We start from the raw sequence: 23912 nt of genomic DNA, 5'->3' as shown, positions 1-23912 counted from the left end.
TTGCAATGTTATTTGTTTTATTTGTTTTTGAAAAAAACCCAAAAAAAAACAATGTTACTGACAGGCTACTGACTGACTACTTTGCCAAGAGAATAAGCACAAATAAAACCCCCCTCATGTGCACTCTTACTCTGGATCTGCTGTGTTCTGCTGCGTCCTCTGAGCAACATAATGCCAGGACACTCTCTTCTTTAGCTGACGACAGTCCTTGAATAGCCCTAATTAGGTGTGAATGATGGAGAGAGAGAGAGAGAGAGATGCAATTTATCCTGCAACATCTGGCATCTGCTTCATTCAGTGTGATAAAACTTCGACTTTTGTATAAGTGTATGCACCTTATGTGGCCAGAGAGTTAACAGAAAAATATATTTCACATGTTTCTACCCTACATTGTTCAATCAGATGTGTTTTTCACTGTGATAGGCACAGATTTTCTGTGAATTGTCATGCGATTCATTTTGGCAGACTTGAACTTCTTGAATTCTCCAATTCATCTTCTTCATTTCCATTTGGCACTACTGTTTGGATGAAGCTCTTTGTCTTCGGAACAGGAATTAGTGTGTGAGCAGCATTTTCACAGATTTACAGATAGCAAGACTTTCACGCTAGGACTTTTTCAAGAAACAAACCAGGTTATTATCTCGTATTACCTGCCTGCATTTTATCCAGGGAAAGGTATTATATACTGTACACAAGGATGGTGTTTTGACATACTGTTCACCATAATGCACTACTCTTACCATTAGAAGTCGCAGCCTCAAGCGTACTAATTAAAATAGCTTAATAAACAGCTACACATGCACCTCATTTAACCTCAGTCTGTTCATATGATCTACATGGTTCATCCAGGGACAAAGGTTTCAAACAATGTAATGTCTGAGATTTAATAGAACCTTAGAGCTAGCTAAAACGCAACATCTTAGAAATAACTTTTCAGCCTCACTGAGCCAGATGAGGTCTTTAAGGATGATCACGCATAAAATCTGTCCATCAAGCCATCCATTTTCTGTACCGCTTATACCACACAGAGTTATGGTACCTAGAGGAAACCCCTTGAAATACAGGGAGAAAATAGAAACTCATGAACAAACATGATGGAGGTAGGAAACAAACCCACAGCCCCAAAGCAAACACGCTAACCAATACATTTCTGGCATTTGGCAGACGCCCTTATCCAGAGCGACTTAAATTTTAACTCATTTTATACAACTGAGAGTTATTGCTCAGGAGCCCAGAAGCGGCAGCTTGTTGGACTTGGGATTTGAACTTACAACCTTCAGTAGTCCAACAAGTAGTCCTGAACCAGCAGTCCTTAACCACTCTTATCAATTCTACTTATTAGCTAAATTCTATGCTAGCTTTTTGAGACTGACATGTCAAAATCCTCCACAAAGTCCTTATTCCATTTTTATTTGGAAAAATGGAATCGGGGGTGGGGTGGGCAAATCTCCTTACTGTGTCTACTTCATCACCATGGTGATCGATCATGTGATCATCAAACTTTTTATTTTGGCCAGAGTTGTCTTTAAAAGTGCATTAATTACACAATTACTATAACATACTTAGAACAATTATGAATTACTTTCAGAAACATTTAATCAGCCCTTGTTTATTTTAACTTACCACACATTTAAGAAATCATACACGAAGCAGACGAACTGATTTCTCTCTTCCCATTTACACGACACATTTTTATTACAGAAGAAAATCGCCATTTCTTGTATTTCACGTTACAATAAACTAACACTAGCTCTTGTTGGAAATTTACCGGGAAACACTGTAACTAAGGTTTCACAGAGACAGCAGTGTCATTGTGCTTCTCAAACCTGTGCTCTGGAAAGAGACATTTCAGCATCCCAATCCAGCATTTACTGTAAATTGCACTCTAAGCATACTGTTAAGTAGATTTGGCATCTAACAAAAGCCCTAGAATTTAAGACTTTTTGCGGTATTTTATTAAAACTAACATTTTGTATGGTTGCTGTGTTACTATTTCATGTCTGAAGTTATTCCTTTAGAAATATACACAAACATTGTTATGCACAGACCACTTTACAAACTAAAACCACATATTAAACAGTGAGCCATATGGATCTTCGGCTTCAGATATCATCCGGTCCACTCGTAGCAGTTCAATAAAAAGTTCAACATTAAAATCACTGCAGTACGTAGCATGTGAATTTTAGGTCTTTTAGAGAAACGTCATTAAATGTATGTATTCATCCCATGCTGGCTTCATGATACTAAAAATTTGTACGCCATTGTGAGGTATAAAATGCCCACGTTTGCACAATGGAACTGTACAAGACATAAACTCTATACTGATGCAAGTGCTCAAAGATTTTCTATAGACAAAGCAACATAAGTGAATATTTAAGGTGTTTTCAGTTTGACTGATTTACTAGCAACAATGTCTGCTAAATAGGCTGCTGAGGAAAAAAAACAGTCCTTCGCATCAATAATGGCGTCTTATTCTGCTGAGGATGCTTGATTTCTTTTCTATCCTTTTCTTTTGTTTTGCTTCAAGTTTGATTATAGGGCTACAAAACCATTATTTCACCCATGATTACAACCATTTTTAACAGCTTTGTTGCTTTCCTTTTGAGAAATATTGCACCTTTTTTAAAGAGCTGCTAATAAATAAATAAACAAATAAATAAATCAGAAAATCAGAAGACAAAAATATAAGAAAACAAAAATGCCGTGTCACATAAATTCTAGCCTACGTGCTTTTCTAGAGTCCATATTTCTGGAGCAATTCTGACTGCCACTGGCGCTTCCGTTCTGGGAATGCCTGAGGAATCCTGATCTTGCGGAAATCCTGAATGCACTGCTTCATCTCTTCTTGAGCATTGGGTCTTTCTAGAGTCTTTCTGCGCACGAGTCCACCCTCGCGTATCCCTACGCCACTGGTCAACGACTGGAATAGCTCACTGTTGCGCCTTTTGTCTGGAAGCTCCATCCACTGCACGGAGGCACCCTTCTTGGGAGGCCTGCCAAGGGTCAGGGTACTGGGGGGACGTGATACTGAATGCAGGGCTCCACAGGGTGCTAGGGAGCCTCCGACTACCTCCTCACGAGGCACCAAGATGGCGCTTCCATCCTGGGGTGATGTGGCTTCTGAGTGGGTCTCTGAGCTGGAGGTAGACAATTCGTTCAAGGAAGCTCCACTTTCACTGCCCTTGTCAGCCAGCTTCTCAGGCTTGGGTTCCTCACACTCTGCTCTCTGAGACACAGTCCTGCAGGCAGGCCCTGACACACAAACAAGAACATTATTGAGAAAATAAAGATTTAATCATTTCTTAACACAAGATACATACAGTACATATGCAGAATATTTGTAGGTCCAATCACAAGGAATTAAAGCTACAGTACTGCACTCTGTTGTGTTTTTTCTTTTTCTTTCTTAACACATCACTTCCTCATCCAATTATCATATCCCTCACAGGATCAATCATGCAGGACTACAAAACTCCATTATTAAGCTATGAATCATATCTCGTAAGCTGCATTGCTGAGACACACTGACTGAACTGAATGACCGATAAATTAGTTCTGGGGAAATCTTAAATTGCTGTAAGCTCTTACACAAAGAAGCAGAGAAATAAATGCTGTGTGGGGAAACCGAGGTGTGGGAATGGATCCTACGAATAAAAAAAAAACTTAAATGAGGCAACCTACATTTTCAAAGAAAGAAGGTGTTATTTTTACAGGCTCAAAGGTTTTTTTTAAAAAAAATTCTCTATAATCTATTTCTCTTGTTACTCCATTATATGGCACTGTTTTTGGCAGAAGACGTTTTAACCTTACTGAGCCCTTGAATGCCATATGCAAGTGCTAATTGGTGATCAGACGCTGATACTGAGGCACCAGGGAAGCAGAGATCCACTCTCCCCAGGCTAATTATACCTGGAGGCATGCCTGTAAACAGACGTTTTCACACACACACACACACACACACACACACACACACACACTAATGCATGCCCTACCCTGTCTATCTTCATTTTACAAGACTGCCATTATATCCATCCCAACAACCATTCCAGCCATTTCCTAAAAATAAAGCCATGTTTTGGTATTCAGTGATTATTTCCAAGTGGTGCACTGCCTTATGGCATAAGGGTCTGTTCTTTTTTTCACAGCATCAGTTCCCACACAAATCACATACACCTTAATAAACCTTATTTTAATGTTTTTTTCCCCCCCAAAAAACAAAAAAAACAAAACATATGCTGTATAAAAGGTAGGCACCCACACACATATTTTTAATGAAATTTGCAACATCTGTGCACATGTCTAATACACTTTTCCAATTAGATGACATGTAGCATTTTTTCTGCATGTTATTTGTCCATGTTTTAAAATCGCACTTTTGTCTTTCAGCTCTTATAGTAATTGTGTTGCTGTGATTTATTTATTTTAAATAACCACCCTAAACTAAGCGACTGAACAATGTGGCTATGACATTCCTATCCCTTTGCCAAGTGTTGCTAGACAGCTGGCTCATGTGTAGGCCAGTATTCAGTGAAAAATAATAATTCTATCATAAATGCTTGTCATAAACCCTTCTTTCTTACCAAGCAGTGACAGTAACATTTAAAGCTGGGTTTTTGAAAGCAGCAGGAGGACAGAGTAACCCAGATGTATCACTGACACACTCCTTCGCCTGGGTCTGTGACACTGACAGTTCCAGCAAGAATATAGGGAATTTCTAAAGACATCTGACACAGCAGTGAAATCCAGCAGTCAACTGGTTTGGTTGGGTTTGGAACGAAGAGACAGGAGGCAGGCTTGGGACAACTTAAACGGGACAACTCAAACTTTATTTTTCTTTTCCTTTAATTTGGCTTTTCAGAGAGTCTGTTACTAGGCAGATACACACATTCTGGCTCTGTGCTGCTCTCTCTCTCTCTCTCTCTCTCTCTCTCTCTCTCTATCTGTTAAAGAGGCACACTTAAAGGCACAAAGAGTAACACATAAATAATCTCAGTCTAATAAGACACAGATGAGAATCACCACGTGCCTTCTGCCTGTTTGACCTGCCTCTTCTCCATCCATAGCCGACGCTTGACAACGCCCCCACTGCTACACCCTCGTGTGCCATGACCAGCACATACCCCCTGAGTTTTGAGGACATAATGGCCACATGCAATATGCACTAGCACTTCAGCTCATATTGTGAGAATGGATGCATTTCTGCTGCTACCCAACACAGTCACCCATGTCTGAATGGCATATCCTGCAGTAATACTGTGTCTGTGGCTTCAACAATGGTGCTCTCACCATTGGGCATGAAGCAAAAAGCTTCGTATTCTTTTGTTCAGTTGGACCAAGAATGTGGGAGACAAAGCAAAATTTTTAAATCCATTCTGTAGCTGCTCCTACAGCAATTGGTGCTGCATCACAGGCAAACTTTTGTCAGTGTTGGTGGAAGTAAGGAGGAAGCGAGGTGTCTTTTCAGAGTATCATATAATGTCTGACAGCTGGAAGTCCAGTCCTGTGTCCTGTTTAAGTATCCACTGGCACTGTGATGATAGAATATTCAAGAAGGAATTGTATGTATAATATGCCAACCAACCTTCCTGTGCAGCAAACACTACACTGAGTTCATACTGTATGTACAGTATTTATTATATATATATACTGGACACAGATAAGAGGACACTCATAGATAGTGGGAAAAAAGGACCATTCTGTCCTTTGGCAAAAGCCTATTAGCCAAAGTAAACCTTACTGTTATGATATACTGAGCAAACAGCCTCATTGGAATGCCATCATACTGGAACAATTTGGCTCAAGAAATGACATAAAAGCAGTGCAATTAGGGTAAGGGTTAGCCATAAATCTACTGAAAACTGCTGTAATAATGTTAACAAATAAACAAAACTCATGTATCCACAAACGCTGATCTGCATAACATTATGAACAGTGACAGGTGAAGTGAATAACACTGATTATCTCCTCCTGTTAGTGAGTGGGATATATTAGGCAGCAAGTGAACATTTTGTACTCAAAGTTGATGTGTTAGAAGCAGGAAAAATGGACAAGCGTAAGGATTTGAGCGAGTTTGACAAGGGCCAAATTGTGATGGTTAGACCACTGGATCAGAGCATCTCCAAAACTGTAGCTCTTGTGGGGTGTTCAGTATCTATCAAGTGGTCAGTATCTATCAAAAGTGGTCCAAGGAAGGAACAGTGGTTAACCAACAGGGTCATGGGGGGGGCAAGACTCATTGAAGCATGTAGGTTGAGAAGGCTGGCCCGTTTGCTAACAGATGAGCTACTGTTGCTCAAATTGCTGAAGAAGTTAATGCTGGTTCTGATAGAAAGGTGTCAGAATGCACAGTGCATCACAGTTTGTTGAGTATGGGGCTGCATAGATGCAGACCAGTCAGGATGCCAATGCTGACCCCTGTGCACCACCAAAGGCACCAACAATGGGCATGTGAGAATCAGAACTGGATCACCGAACAATGGAAGAAAGTGGCCTGGTCTGATTTATCACATTTTCTTTTACATCACATGGATGCCTGGGTGCGTGGGGCTTACCAGGGGAACACATGGCACCAGGATGCACTATGGGAAGAAGGCAAGCTGTCATGCTTTGGGCAATGTTCTCCTGGGAAACCTTGGATCCTGCCATCCATGTGGACGCTACTTTGACACCTACCACATGTGTCACAAGGCAAATATGGTTCAGGAATGGTTTGATGAGCACAACAACAAGTTTAAGGTGTTGACTTGGCCTCCAAATTCCCCAGATCTCAATCCAATCAAGCATCTGTGGGATGTGCTGGACAAACAAGTCCAATCCCTGGTAGACCCCACCTTGCAACTTACAGGATTTAAAGGTTCTGCTGATAACATCTTGGTGCCAAATACTACAGCACACATTCAGGAGCCCTGTTTTGGCAGCCAAATGGGGACCAACCCAATATTAGGGATGTGGTCATTATGTTATGCCCGATCAGTGTACAATAAATAAAGAAGCCAACAAAGGACACTAAAACACATTCTAGTATGCAGAGAGGTACATAGCATCGCAATTACATTTGTAATACACACACTGTAAGATTTTGATCATATGCTACGTAGACAGACCCTTAATGTGAACAAAAAGTGAGGGGTTAATCTGCTTTCAGTGTGAAATTTTTGCCATTAGCTTTCATTTACTGAGTCTTCTCTTAGCAAACACAGAGTGAGTTTGAACTTTAAACCTCAGAGGTAACATAACATATAACTTCTCTTAGCTTTATTGTCTCCATTAGTATAAATGTCCATGCCTCAGTCGCTGTTGAGCAGCTGTCTCTCTCTCTCTCTCTCTCTCTCTCTCTCACACACACACCATTTATCTCTCAGTGCTGTGCAATGCACATTTGTCCACGGGGACAAAGTCATACCAAGGGATAGAGGAATCATGTACAGCTGAAAATCTACTCCATATGAGCATACAGAAATGTAGAGCTAGCCAAACATATCAAATTCACCTGTATATTCACACCACGCTCTTTGTTTTGTTCACCAAACATCAAACTGATTTCTAGAGTTTTCAATTCTAGTATCAATGGAAAATGAAGTAAACTTATTTCAAGACATTAAATGAATATTGATTTATTTTCTCAGTTTCTTATTATCAAGCACTTGGATTTTGGTTGGATTTTGTCTCAAGCATGATAACCCAGGGCAAATGCAATTTATTGATCCATTCACATTATTGAAACATTCACATCATTCCCACACATTTACAGAGCTCAATTTAAATGCGTTTCTAGACAAAAGACATAAATCCTACAGTTTTAAGATCTTCTAAGAATTAATTTGAAATCTTACATCTTACCTTTTACCACATGCTTAACTAGGCTTAAATTTAGTGTTATGGATTATGGCTGACACCTTTATTAAGCCAGCTTTAACTGTGTTGTTTTAATATTCTCCCAACGTTCCTCTTGCCAATTCCCACCCTCTAGATGTGTTGAGGCTGTGAAGGCTAACATGAGCTTCCTTTCACACCACCTCAGCTTTCTAAACTGTTGCTCATGTAACATTACTGGGTGACAGAACACATCTGGAGGAGAATGTTAGCTATTTTGTATAAATAAGCTCACAGGCTCTGTGATTGGTCAGAGTCAGTCTGCTCAACGGTGGCGTGTGTGATGCATTCAGATCTGCTATTTCGGACTCCTGGCTATAGGATCATACTCATAAACTGTTCGGATCACTTAGCATAAACAAAATATTAGGGGATGGATGCATCCTTTAGAACCTGTTAACAGATGTTCTTTTACACATCAGACTTGTAAAAAATACTATGGTGAGTTTACATCTGTAGTCAAATTGTCCATTACTTTTAAAGAAAAGCCTAAACTTGGTATAAACCAAGCATGATGAGCAGAAAACAAATTCCTTGTTGATAGGTTAATACCTCCATGGTCGAGTCCAAATAAATCTAAAGGGCAAGTCAAGATCAAGTCCAACTGAATCAAGACAGAAACTGAAAACCATTGAATTCTTTTTGAGGTCAAACCTATACATCAGTTTCATATAATTAGCGAAAATGTTTTAGACAGTAGAGGATTGAACATTCCTTTCACAAATGTGGTCGAAAGCAAGACCATACCGAGACTGGATTTGAATTCTACAGCCCTAGTTGTTAACGCAGAATATGAAAAACAAACTCTCTAATCCACTAAGAGAATGATAATGACTAATGAAAATGGTAATTATCGGCACAGCTGTCAGAAATGTGTTAGCGGGCAGGCACAGAATTAGCGCCCATCTAATCTCTGTGAGAAGTCCAATTAGCCTCGACAGAGGTGCTATTTAGAACACTTTCCAAAAAAAAATAAAAAATCCTGAGAAAAGCTGCTAGCTTTTTGTCCTGCTGTGCCTGTATCAGTATGCTGACAGCAGGACAGTAGAGGCACTGCTTATTAATACTGTCGCGCTACAAACATGGAATCAATCCAACAATATGATCATTGTCTAGCATAAATTAAGTCAATGCACCGTTTTGAATCTTAACTGACGACTGAAATATCTGGCACCGTAGTGAGGGCCAGAATGCTTTCACCGTTTGTCTAAATCAGACCACAAGAAGAAATGAAAACACAGAATGCTATTCCATCTGAATACTAAGCTGCTCATCATTTTCACCACAGCTAGTCTGGAGACATAAAAGCCCTAAATTACTAGATACGGGGGTTAGAGGTAGGTGAAATGAGATACCTATAATGCAGAAAACGTTTCTTATGAAACCTTGAGGGAAAAAAAACAAAAGAGGAAAGAAAAATGAAAAAAATGAGAAAGAAATCAGATATATTTCAATATAGTGGTAATTTCTCTGAGAGACACATGAATATGAAAATATGAAGAAATGTAAATGTATAAACATGCTGATCTCCATGGCATTGATTCATCTGAAAGTAGACTGTAAATTTTAAATCTACGATGGAGCTAATTTGAGACCATGAGACCATTTACTGATACGTATCTAGGACAATCCATGCTGAAATGTCTCTAGGTCGATTGGAGGGATATTTATTACTCTTGGACCTTTCAATAGCAGTTGAATATAGCAAAAAAACATACTTTAGCATACTACACATGTATACATATAAATGTTTGCCTATTTTAATGGAATGTTTTATATATTAAATCATTGTTTAGTGTATTACTCTTATGTCATGTCTAATGGTGTGCTGCAGGCCGATCACCTGTGCTTAGGAGCAGCAGATGTCCTTAACAGAATAATTCTCTCTAAGGGCCAAAACTGTGTCCTATAAATAGTGTGCAGCAAAACTGTGTAAACATAATGTGTTCTCTCATGCTTTCACAGTAATCAAACCCATAGAAAGCTCCATCTGTGGCCACATTCACGCCTGGGCTAAACTAGGAAATGCTGTCCTTTAACGACTCTCATTTCCTCTTCTGCACTGCTGAGTATCATTTCCATCTCCTGATTCTTTTATATTAAGACAGATACTGATTGAGGCCTCGCATTCTCTCTTTTAAAGCCCAGCGCAACACTCAATTATGTTGTCTTTTTTCAGCTCACCTGTGGTGAACCGCTTAATGCACTCGCACCTGGAAATATGGACTAAATTCTACCCACTATGAAAAGTTTGTCACAGAAAAACTTCTGAAATACAATAATAACATCTGTAAATGTGAGAAATTCTCTATAGTAGGCTTCAACATAGAATTACTTCAAATGAAAAATGAATAGAAATGAAGGAAGTGGCTTAGAATCACGGTACAACCACCTATAAACTACTGAGAACTTTGTATCAATAACTTTTACAATGATTTGTTGAATAGACAATAAGTACAAAAGATTAAGCACCAGCCAACTTGAGTTTTATTGGATTAGCTGTTAATGAACAAATAAATAACCCTAACAAGATAAGCTTTAGAGAAAAACAAGAACATAACTAACAGATACCCAGACATACAACCAAAGTCTTTTTGCTTTCTTGTGATTTTATGTATTTTTTTCTTTACAAAGTAGCATACAAATGAGGTTTTTGAATACCTGCAGTTTCTTATGTATTGTTACAGTTTAAACACTATTATTTTCACAGATCAAATTAAATGGTAGAAAATAGCAATTATCTGAAGAGCTGGTTTGAGTCATAATTGAAGAATTTTTGTTGGCAGCCGTAAACATATATATGAGTAGAGATTAGACACCATTTAGCAAACAAAAGACATCTGAGATGAAGAGGTCATTTGCATAACAAATGACCCCCTCAGGCTATTTCGGGCTAACAAATAAACACACAGAAATGTATCCATACCTTAAAAGGAATTTAGACAAGCATTGCAGTATAAATTATTGAATAGAGTCATCTAATTGCTTTTTTTTTGTATTGCATTAATAGATGAGCTAATCATTTAGCTGTCAGATTGAGGCTCTTTTCCCAATCAGGCTGAAAATGTGCCATCTTCAAGACAGAAAGGATTCTCAAGGTGTGTGAAAGTTTTTGTGGCTTTTGGATGTGACAATGAGTATAAAGGTAAGCCACAAGTCTGTATAGCAGAACTTAGTAGAAGATAAAATATATAAGAAGAACCTTAGAGCGAAATTTCTTTTCTATCTTGGAATGTACAAAGACCAAAAATTGTGCCCATGTTGAAAAAAGATTACATCACTAACCTTTTGCGCTTGTACCAACCCTGCCTTTATATTTCTCCAAGCTACAGTTTTGGCTCACCTAGGACCGTTCTGTTCAAATCTGTAAAGCCATTCCTCCATCTAATAAGGCATTGTAGTGTGGATAAATGGATTCTAGCATTGTTCCATCTGCCCTTTTTCAGTTAATTAACACTAAAGATACCGAGTCCAATTTAGCCCACGCATGTTAATTTGAAATTAGACTTCGTTTCACTTAGTCATTTCTTAATAATTGTATATTTGTGTGAATATTTCTATATTACAAGCCTCAAAAGCTGTGTTGCCTTTGTCAGTGATTAATATGATAACAGTTTGTTGACCGTAGCAATAACGAATCAAAGCAATTTTGCAACCCTATGGGGAGTCATTTTGCTTGTAGATCGTATACAGATGCAGAGAGGAAAACAAATCCACCATTAACCTCATCTTTTCAGAAATAATGCCAGGATCTCCTAGCACTTTCTGTAATTTACTACATCCTGTTGCTATGGATCCCACAGCTAGGGAGTGCTGCCTGTATGATCTCTGTATCCATTGCATATCCTGTTGTGGGCATTATCTCATTAAGATCTAAAGTATACTCAACAGGTTATCATAAACTTTTCAAACCAGCATGTCAGCTCTTTTTATATTTGTCTGTATGCATGTATTAATGCACAAAACCTCATTAGACTTTACCACTAGTGAAGCCACTGGTCACACTGCGAGAAGCATTGATCGCAACTCAAGGGCTTTTGCATCAGTCACTGCAGGTTGTATGGCTGATCTTTAATCCGATGCAGCTTCAATGCACTTTCAAATGCACATAAGAGATCTTTAATTAAACTGGTTAATTGTAGAGTAGCCCAGTCCCTCTCTTGGGTAGATGTATTAGAAAGTGAATTATCTGCTCATCAATCGTCAAGTGTTGATTACAGCTTTATTTTGAACAGGCAGCCTTAATACTAGTCGGCACCACATTCACTGCTGCTGCTGAGCAGAAATTATGAACTGAAATTATAGGCCACGTGTCTGTTCTAATGACACAGTCAAATGTGGCTAGAATAGTAATAAGGTAAAAACTAGAAATACTGTCACCAATAATACGAGTCAACGCTTACCCACACTCACTACATGTGTGAGGTCATAGTTGCTCTTGGTACTTGGTACAGGAATTAGCACACAGGAAATATCCATTAGTTGAGAATGAAAGCTGCCCTAGAGGTTCAAAACATAATGATGAAGAACCACACAGTGGTTAAAAATCCGGCAATGAAGAATGTCAGTAAAATATAACTTGTATTTTTAGATTAGCATACATAATTCTTTCAATAAACCCTCTATGTTTACAAAACAAAACATCCTTATTTGCACTAAGAACCACACAGACTGTATATTGGTCAGTGCTTTTTTTATGTATCTGTCTAACCCTAACCCTAACCCTAAACCCTAACCCTAACAGACTTACACCATTTAAACAAGGTTGCACACATGCACTTTATGTAAATAGGTTAATTTTACTTTTTAACCCATAGTTCTGCGTTGTCTTATCTAGCTCTATGTCTTAATGTAGCACTGTGGTCCTGTAGGAACGTTTCATTTCACTATGTACTGCATCAGCTATATACGGTCCAAATGACTATAAAAGCTTCTTGGCTTGACGTTTGACTCTTTTACAATCATAATACATATAAGATTTTAATCTAGAAGAGAGATGTAATCTAAAATAGAGATAGTCCACTATTGTTAGCATTACCTCATCACCTACTGTCCTGTTTAATCTTCTTTTGCTATTTGGAATAACCTGGAGAAACAAAATGGAAAACATACAATCCACAGCTAAGAATATTTGTTTTGCACAGCCATTTCATTACCAGTCCCTGCCTTTCTGCCAGCACTGCTTATCTAAATGAATGAAATAATTGCAAACTTTGTTTAACTGATAAAACTTACAGCACAAAATTGCAGGAGGAAACTTGCAGGCTTGTTATCTGCTTGATGGCACTCTGTCATTTTGTTCCACGGTTAGAAAAGCACATCCATCTCTGTTTGAATGCTGATGAGTACCATGGTGGCGTACAAGTACCAAGTAGATTCCATGGATGAGCAATCAGATGTCACATGCTGACAGGTCCTAGAGTACTGGGTGAACACATTCTCTATGGGGTCAGTATGCATGATTAATGTATCAGCAGCACATCCTTGCTCAAGCCCTGTCCACTGAAATTCTCAGAAATTTAAATTGTTACTAAAAGCAGGCCTACAAAGTGGAACCTGAATGCCAGATCATAGACTGTTTATAGCATCTGGTGTGATGGAATCATGCTGATGCATCTAACTACCTTGACACTGACATTTTTTCTCTCTCTCTCTCTCTCAACACTTTTCCCATCTGATGCTTCCTACTTTCTCAATGAGAACAATAATTGTATAGTGAACAGCAAAAGCAAAAAGATTTTAATGTTAAAAAAGATATTTAATAATTCACTAATATGCCATGATAATAAATCATCATATAATATAAAAATGGCATATCAGTTTATAGAAATGTGCCTAAATGCATTGGGTACAGATTTACCACTTTATTAGGTTCTCTGCATGAGATTCAGCGAATCTTATTAACTCTTGGCTCAAGCAGCTAAGGCTTTGGGATGTTGATCAGAAGGTTGCGGTTCAAGCCCCAGCACTGCTAAACTGCCACTGTTGGGTAATTGAGTGGGTTCTTAGCCCTCTCTGCTCTAAGAGTGGTGCATCATAGCTACCCCTGTGCTCTGACCCCAACCTCGGAAGCTGGGATATGTGAAGAAAAGAAATTCCACTGTGCTGTAATATATGTGTGGCAATAAAAGAGGCTTGTTCTCTTTTTATGATGATGAACCTACAGAAACTTTAGACCAGAGCTTTCAAAATAAGTCAGCCTCTTTTTAGCCATCACACTAACTCAAAATATGCTTTCTTATGTCTTCAATAACACTACTTTATACTAACACTAAATAACAACGGGTGATTACTGTTTCATGGTGGTGCTCTGGCCTCTGAGTGATAAGGTATTTCCAGGCAGTTTTTGCACTCAACCTAGTCACAAATTTTAGCAGGATGAAAATCATTAAGGAAGGGGGGAGGGGTTAACTATCATCCTGGTATAATAATCACCCTTAGAAAAACAGACCAGGTTCGATCATAAATGGTGTCGAAATACACTGACATGATTACAAACTTTAGAAAGGCTCTTAGTGTTGTTAGATCAGTTGATCTGTTATAAAAGACAATGAAAATAGTCCTAGATTTCTTATTCAGTACAAAGATAATTAGGAACAATTCAATTCTACATTTACAATGGATATTGTCACAAAGCAGCTTTACAGATATACCTAAATTTGGGATATACATTTTAAATGTATAATTTTATTCCCAATCAGCATGGCAGGGGCGACTGGCAAGGAAAAACTCTTCAAGATGATATTAATAAGAAACATTTGGAACCCATCCTCATCTGGGTGATGCTGGAAAGTGTGATTATAAATTTATCACAGTGAAGGATGTCTTTATGACTATTGTTCAAAGTCAAAATTGAAAATATTAGACAGAAAATACACACACACACACACACACACACACATGCACGCACACACACATACACACACACTTAACATATTCTTTTTAACACCAAGGCCTGACAGAAACTATACATATATATATATATATATTTATATATTTATTTAGGTTTATGCACTAGTAGGAAATAACATAATTATTATGATGTATTTTTAATGAATACAATGCCTCCCTTATTTATTTATTTATTTATTTAATGCCAGCTGCTGTAATGAGAAACAGGATCAGCTAATTGCAATTATGTGTTCTTCCTGTTTCTGTTTGAAAGCTACTAGACAGATAACTACATTATTACAGCACAGAGATACGGAGATCAAGTTTTATAATATAAGGCTTAATTTTCCTCCATTATTAAGATGTTATTTGAATCTTTTCCAGCAGAACAGTCATAAAGGTGTTTTATGACGCTATTAATATGGAAAGATTGTAAATTGGGCCTTACATAATTAATTGTGATTAAATAACACATTACTGTTATCATCGCTCTTACTACATGAGCGCATCACGCTTACCAACAATCATGATTTTATGTTGTATATTTCATCAACCAACCCCTGAATTGATTTCTGGTTACAAGACTGCCAGCACAACACACAACAGGCTGCTGAATTGTTTGGACACACAAGTGTAACTTACATCAAATACTGCACACAGACATTGATTTTTAACTCGCGTTTCAGACTGTGGTCAAGCCAACAACAGTGGAAGATGTAACGCAGAGTATACGGAAGTTTAGAGTAACTACTCGCCATATGGTTGCGCTTTGAATCTGCTAAAAATTCTGGATAGTGTGAAAAGGTTGAGCGAACAATGGCCGGTTTTATTATTATTTTTCACGTGGGTGGAATAAAAATCTACAAAAACACTGTGTACACTGTAAATACTACTAATGACCTTTACAGCACTGAATAGTCATCTCAGGTAGGCCATGATCACGTCTGGCTTGCTCACTGAAGATCTAACTCATCTGCATTTTTCTAAAGCTTCATTGTCAACGCCTGTTGCTGAAACTATAATAAAACTGAACGGAATGAATGAAGATCATATAAATATAATCATGGGTACGGATGTGCTAATTTTACACACATACACACATTATAAATAAACATGGATTACTGTACTGTATTCATTTTGTGCTATCGTTATGTAGTGCCTCGGGAGAAGCATTTAAAAACCGAAATAAATAAATAAATAAAAATTGCTGATACAAAATCAATATCAGATACAGTTACAGTTCTTTCCTGCTAATTGCGGAAAACATTTTAAAGATATTATATGACCCATTTGGATGCATATAAATTACATTTTGCATTGAATAACATCTAATATAAAGGAGGACATGAACCATGTATAAAAAACGGTGGAACACTATTTCATTATGCCTAAATTGCCGTGTGAGAAAGAAAAACCTCTGAGGAATCATTAAATAATATATAAAGCAAGCTTTAGTTAAATGTATATGCACCTGATTGTCCATTATATTGTCCTTAGGTGGACAAATTACGTTTGCACGTTTTCAGTCGTATGTGACCCGCATCAACAGTCTTAACTATCCTATACTATAACTATGTTTCAGCTGTTTTGTTAAACAACATACTATGCTGTGGAATTTATACCCCTGGAACTTTTTATTATGTGCATCCAGATAGAAAAATATTCATAGTTCCATAGGCAAAGACTTTTGCAAAACATAGACAGATATATGAATAGAATAATGAATGTGACCTTGTTTTTATCAAAACAATCATTTCTGATGAAAGGGTCTATATTTTGTGAAACAGGCAATCAAGCTATTTTATGGACCCTTCTGCCTGTACTAGAGCTCAGCCAACACTGCAGCTTGGGGAAAAGAAATGCATATAATTTTATCATTCTGTAACCAATATAAAATTGAATGAAAAATCTTCGCAGCAGGCAAGCAGATAGTCCTGGCATCATCACTACACACTATACACACTATAGCACTGATATGCTGTGAAGAGGATGATGTCCAGACTGCATTTAATGGATATGTCAATACACTACTTATGTCTATAAATAACTTAGCCTCTATATCAAGTGTTCACACCTTCCATTAATGCTCTTTATCAAGGATGATTGATTCTTCTTTTTTTATATTCACTAAGCCTTGACCGACCCATGCTTCTGGATCTTAAGATCACAGTTACAAAAGAATTGAGCTGTTTGTTCTAATTTCTGCTATCATTTAGGTTGGTATGACATGAATGTTGTTGTGACTGAAGTTCTAAACAGCCACCATTCCTTTTTTTTGGTGGCGAATGAAACGATTCATCGTCAACATTCTTCATACATTTCAATTTGTTTTGTCAGGTAGGAGATGTTGACAAAAGCACTCCAGCAGTGAGTGTGATGAAAACAGGCACGGTCATTTACTTTTGTGGACAGTTACGGCTGATGAGGACCCAGCTCCCACCACCCGGGATGAAACTGGAAGAACAACTGCTGTCTTAATCATAAGGGTGTGTGAAGGTACCTGGAGGATGAGTACGTCTGGCAGATGACAAGGATTTATTTGTCAGCCTCCTGTGTATGTGTCTGTGCCATCTCCTCGCTGACAGAGATGCAATCAGAGTTTACGTTCACCCACAGAGACGAAGCGCTCACCCATGCATATCAGTCACTCATTCAGTGGAATAATAATGAGACATGACGATATGCCACTGGGGAAAGGCCCACCCTATTACACACTCACTCACGAATACACACTCCTAACAAATATGCAGTGCCTAAGCTAACAGATGCTTGGCACCTGTCTTTGCATCTAAAGATGACCTTTCGGATATATGCAGTATAACGCCAATTGCACAGCTGCCCCAGATATTCAGTTAAAAAATGCCACAAGGAAATGTTGAACAGCAGGACTGCATTACTCATGTAAATTTTTTTTATCATGCTCGGACCAACTGCTGCAATAAGCCGATCAAGAGTACTTTTGCATATAAAGTAGATGTATTTTATTCCACTACGAAGCTCAGCTTCTCTCTGTGATGATTGGCAGATCTTTCAGTCCCCCCTAAAAGCTACCAATAATTGAAACCGTAATGCACATTTAAAGCTGCATGAACATTACTGCTACCTATTCAGAGTGCTGCACTTGAAAGCTAGGGTAAGTGCAGACATTTTATACAAAATGTAGTGATTGTTGGTCTTTTGCAATTAACGTTTGTGCTCTACTTACAGTAAATCAAACCTAGGTAACTCAGAGGTATGAATTTGGTCATGTGCTATTAAGTTAAAGTAAGAAAGGTATTGTGTTGTATTGTCCTTGTATAAAATACAAAGAAATTTAGACAGAAATTAGGACATTTAAACAGAACACTGTAAGGAATTGAAATTAAGAAGAATTAAGAATAAATAAATAAAGAGAGTAAACTGTAAAATAACATAATATAATATACAACAATATAACATAATATACAATATTGCACAGAAGTGTAAGGCCTTAATTATCAAATTGTATATTGAAGTGTAATTGTAAGTGTAAACTATTAGAAAAAAAAGCTTTATTATGAGGCACTGTATTTTCCACAAGAGTGCAAACTCATGTCTGGTATTAATTTAGCTAAACTTCAAGCAGTGAGGGATTTTTCAGGCTTACTGTCCAGCCAGTACTGGTGCAGTAGCATTAGAATAAAGAATAAAGAGAGCATTAACAAGATAGCAGATGGACACATATTTAAACCATTTAAAACAAGTGTAAATTGGGTAAAGCCAGGAGATTAAGGAGAATATGCAATACACTGCCTTAAGACATGAAGAAACTACACAAAAAATGTACAGAAATGTGCAAGACCTGGGTTTGCTTAATAATTCATTTGTATGAGCATGGGCAACATAGCAAAAATATCACAATACTATTCATTGATATTTCATAAATCATGATATTTAGCTGTGAGAAACAGCAAAACAGTTCATTTATTGTCTAATTAAATAAAATGGCAATGGACTGACAACAATATATTTTATCATTCAGTCTGACAATCATTGCTTAGACTACTTACTAAAATAGAATGGGTCTGTACTGGCAATACCTGTCTTCTCAAAGTGTTATAATTTGGCATTATAATTTAGAATAATGAATGATTTATGACAATATTATTACAATGTCCGTCCCTAATATGAATTAATCTTTAAACTGGCCACTCTGGTTGATTATCCAGCTTCAGTTCCTGTACATTAATGTTCCTGTGACCCCCATTAGGCAGCAATTTTGAATATTTACCCATTTCCCTGTGCTGTAACCATCTCTGACATGCCGAAACAAGTCAGTGCCCTTCCTCAGAGCTCCCTGGACAGCCATCATTATGCTAATCGGGTATGGATGAGGAGGGAGTAAGGGAGCAGGGAAAGGGCTCCCCATGAGGCACACCCATCATTTAAAACTCAGATGACAAGGCTGTCCACAGCGTAGCACTCACATGGCCCCCAGTGACCGCTCTCCCCAAAATACTTTCTCTCTCTCTCTCACTCCCTTTTTCCCATCTACTGCTATAGTCTCTCAGTCCCTTAACTCCAGCTGTCTCTAGTCTACTTCTCTTCTTGCAATGTTTAGTTAGCGCTCTCTTCCTCTTCCATCTCCGATGCCTTCCCATTTTAGGGCTGTTTCCTCCATTTTTCTATTAGAGACTGGGCTCCTTGACCCTATGTTTTCAAACCTCTACTCTCTACCACCGTGACTGCTCTCCTCTTTTTTATTCCACTCCATGTGCTGCCTCTGAGACTGCATAAAGTGTACTGAACCTTCACAATGCAGACTGACAGAGGTGGAGAGAGGGTAATGGGTGTGAGGGGCCTTGAATGAGGCTCTATTTGGAGGCTCAGAAAAGAGTGACTGAGCACGACAGAAAGAAAGTGGCGGAGTGTGTTTATGTGAAAGAAAAATGCTTGTGATTTTACTCATGTTGTAACTTCATGATGTAACACTAAAGACACACACGGTCTGGTTATCTGTGCTGTGCAGTGGTGGGATTAACATGGAAGTTCTATTAACTTTCTTAAAACCACAGCCATGCCTCCTTCTAGTCAATCACTTGCACCTTTTATCTGTGCGTTTCCTCCATGCTGCCTATTCATACACTGAGCCTTATCTCCGTACACACTCTCGCAGACCAACACACACACACACAATCCGTAATTCCCCCCACACACATATCTTTATATGGACACACAGCTCTGTTGAAACACTTTGAATCCTGCAGAGCTTGACAGCACAGATTTAACCACAGAACTGCAATTCACTCTCAGTCAAACATCAACTCAGGCTTGGATCCGCTGTGCTTACAAACCATGTACTACACACAAAAATACTAGAAGTGTGTTTTTGTTTTTTTTTAGTTTGGGTTAGGCCTGAGCGAACAGGGGAAGGAGAGAGAGAGAGAGATAGAGATAGAGAGAGAGAGCGAGAGAGAGAGAGAGAGAGAGAGAGAGAGAGAGAGAGAGAGAGAGAGAGAGAGAGAGAGAGAGAGAGCGAGGGCACTAATATAACACAGTTTGTGGTTGCTAGGTAGTAACATCAAGTTGGATATGGTAACACATAACTGATTTCATGAAAAAAAATGAACAATTACAATCCCCCCCTGAAGCCACCAGCAATGCCACCGCCACCACCACCACCATACACACCTGATTGATTTGATACCTGAGGGGAAGCGCTGTAATGAGCAAACTATTGCACAAAACCAGTATTGGTTAGAGTGCAAGGTAACACTACTAATGCAATTTTGGGCTTGTATCCACATTCATTCATTCAAGCCTTTGGCAAAAATACTCTAATTATCACATGCATTTGCATGGTGGAAAACTTGTTAGCATCCTAGGTGTGTGCTAAACATGAAATATATGAGAAATAAAAAGATGGGCAGAATAGTGAGAGGATTTACACAGAAATGTATAGAAAGTAAAAAGAGAGGTGTACCAATATGTGAAAGATGAAGCATGGTGAAGAACTAAATAAAAGAGAGAGGAGAGCTTGTGATGTTTGGCAAAGGAATTCTTTATTACTTACTGAAGAAGATGTATTCAGTGTAGCTACTCCAAATCTTATCGTCTCTGTAGTGGTTAACAAAGGCAGATGTCCCTGTGGAATTGCAAGCCACCATATGAAAGCCGGCCTCACTCAGTCTGTCGAAGGCCTGCTCTAGATAGGTGAACTTCAGGTAGAAGCGGGAAGTGTATTTCTCAGGTGGCCGGTCTGGGTCACGGCTCTCGTTCAGACTTTCACCAAAAACCTCTTTGGCCAGAGCGATGCGCCCACACACCATGATCCTTGCCACACGCCGGAACTTGGCATCTGCTTGGTTGTCCCTCACTGTGGTATAGGAGCCACGGTAGCCAAGGGTGATGAACCCTGACCTTTTATCCAGGCTTGGGGTGCGTCCAGGCAGCTCACTGCTCTGAGAGCTCTCCTCGATGTCACTGTGGCAGCCTTCATCATTGAGTGAGCCCTGCTTCGCAATACGTGGTGGACCCAGCAGCCTCAACAGCTCATTCAGCTGGAAGTGCTCAGCTTCACGCTGCAGGCGTTCACGCTCAGGGAAGTGCTCGGGCAAAACTACGTGCCGGTCACGCAAAAAGTCCAGGACGTAGCGGAACAGGAAACCATCACGGTCGATGAAGAAGCGGCCACGGCTATCTCGGGGCAGCTCACCAGGTGCCCGCCGTGCAAACATGGCATGAAGTGTGGTGTCGGGAAAGCTGAGCAGGGTGGTGCGCTTGGTCACATACACTTGTCCACCAACATTCAGCTCGATCACCTCTGGAAAGGGGCTGCACACCTCGCTGATGGGCAGCACCGTCTCCTTCATGGCCATGGTCCAGACTGGAGAAGCAGGAGGAGAAGAGCTACAGCAGAAAGAACGCAGAAGGTCAGAGAGCAGGACTGAGGAGATCCATGGAGTAGCAGAGGACTGAAGTGGACTGGGAGAAGATGGAGCTCAGAAAGGGCTTCAGCACTTCATCAGCAAAGAAGTATGAAAGTTTGAGATGGAGAGGGCTACATCTCTGCTGAGAGAGACAGTTAAAAGAGAGATGGAGAGAAGGTAGCCAAGTTGCTTCAGCTGCAGCAACTCAAGATAGAAAGCACAGGAGTGAGAAACAGAGAGGAAGAGAGAGGCACAGGGAGAGGCACGGGGAGAGGGAGAGGGAGAGAGTAAAGCCTCACTGAGAGGCTTCACATCATTTGTCCATGGTCTGGGGAAGCCACAATGACATCATTCACAGTTCAGGGGGAGGAGCAGCCAAATGGCTCTGCCTTTTAAAGGAGCAGTGGTGCATCAGTGTATTAGTAAAGCTTCTGGGGGAAAAAAAGCACTAATAAAAATCACACAAATCCTGATTAATATTAATAGTAGACTTCCGTACATTAGGGTCTGTTTGTAGAAGTAGGGCAAAATGACAGCCTCTGCCACAAAGCTGGTGTGTTGTCAGGCTGAATTCCTATTCATGTTCTGGCACAGGAGTGATAAAAACAGGCATGTAATTTGATATTCTCTGGGGAATAAAGACAGATTAGCTGTGCTTCTCACATTGTCTATGCCAATCCATTACAAAACACACACACACACACACACACACAGCTTCTAGTATACCACAGCTCCATCTAATGGACAGTCACAACAAAAAGTGTACTGCATTGAACCAGGTTTGGACCAGTGAAATAATACTGATGTACAAATGCAATTAAATCAATATCTAAGTTTCCATATCACTAAAGATGGCTCTCTTCTTTTACAATTGAATTAGATTATTATTATTATATAAGAGTTCTACTATTTGTAGCAACAATAACAACATGAAGCTGTCTCCTACCTGAGCCTTGTAACCAGGTAACACAGTAAACATCACAACATCTCACTAATGACTCCCAGAGAGATCAACACATTCATTATTTAAAATTTCTTACAAATTCATGCTGGTGCCTTAAGATTCACAACTGTTTCATTCCATAAACTTCGCAGGCATTGGTGAGTCCAGGCACATATCACACTTTTCTATACTGATAATACATCTCTGACTATCAGCAACACTACATACTGATGAAATGCTGATATTCTCTTACATACCATGCTACTTAATAATATATGTCAGTGGATTTGATGAGAAAATAACATAAATCAGATCAGTTAGGTGTTTCAGGTCCATGTTCAGGCCTGACGCCTCAATACCCAGTTCTGGATCAGAACATTCATAACCTTTCCATATAAAAAACTAATAACTTCAGTGTCATTTATCAGAGTCACATTAGCAATTCTACCCTGTCTGATAATGCTCCACAGGGGGAATAATAAGCTTTTTTTTTTTTTTAACTGCTAATCACTACCTCCTCCTCAGGCTGTGTTAACTCACAGAGTAGTAATCGTGCCAAGATGATTGTAACGCTCAATACACTGTCAGCGTTTTTAATAACGGTGATACACATTGGTCAGTATCTGCCTTGGAATTGAGAATATGTTGACTGATCAGGCTTAATGATTCCCTCAAGGCTCCTGCTGGAATATAACCAGTGTGTCGACTCAGTCCATAGGCAAGGACATCTAGCATGACAATTGACCTGAATCTCTGACAGTGAATACGTACATGCACACCAAGCACCTTGGTATTAATTACCGACTTATGGTCTGACATCTCTTTAATAGCAAGTTTGTCCTTGGCATCAATATTACAAAAAGCATGTTGAAAGGTTTTGAATGAATCTATAAATATTTCTCTATCCCTCCCTCTTGTTCTCCTCCTGATACTGCGGTGATTTTAAATCAGCACTCCTCCACCTGCACTGTTAATTGTTGCCCCACTCTTACACACCTCACTCAACTGATGCACTAATTACCACATCCTTTGTGAATTTAATCAGGTGGAGGGAGATAGATGGGGGTGTATCTATAGCTCATAGCTTTATATGCATAAGATGAAGTGATTCTGTCAGCAAAGGAGAGAGTAAAGCAACCCTGGTCAGGTTCACTGTATGATCATAGGACTGAATGTGATCACCACTTCTATGCCAGATGATTGTCCTCCTTTCACACATCCAATCTCCAGTCAATCAGCTCTCTCACACTCCATTGTGCATGCCACACTCTCACTACTTACATTTGGAGTTAAAGCAAGGGGCTGACCCTCTCACAGCT

At 39.1% G+C, this 23912-nt stretch overlaps 1 protein-coding gene across 1 annotated transcript; it reads right to left on the bottom strand.

Annotated features, from left to right (window-relative positions):
* kctd8 (potassium channel tetramerization domain containing 8) lies at positions 1-21970 on the bottom strand. Its single transcript, XM_058398048.1, has 2 exons — positions 20795-21970; positions 1-3252 (listed from the first exon to the last, which is right to left on the bottom strand). The coding sequence occupies exons 1-2, from the start codon at positions 21597-21599 to the stop codon at positions 2735-2737; spliced, it is 1323 nt and encodes a 440-aa protein (XP_058254031.1). The 5' UTR covers positions 21600-21970; the 3' UTR covers positions 1-2734.
* Between the last annotated feature and the right edge of the window lie 1942 nt (positions 21971-23912).

The sequence above is a fragment of the Hemibagrus wyckioides genome, linkage group LG08 (assembly GCF_019097595.1).
Source record: "Hemibagrus wyckioides isolate EC202008001 linkage group LG08, SWU_Hwy_1.0, whole genome shotgun sequence".
In the NCBI taxonomy this organism is placed as follows: domain Eukaryota; kingdom Metazoa; phylum Chordata; class Actinopteri; order Siluriformes; family Bagridae; genus Hemibagrus; species Hemibagrus wyckioides.
The sequence above is the reverse complement of the archived record's forward strand: the minus strand, read 5'-3'. Positions and strand labels throughout refer to the sequence as shown.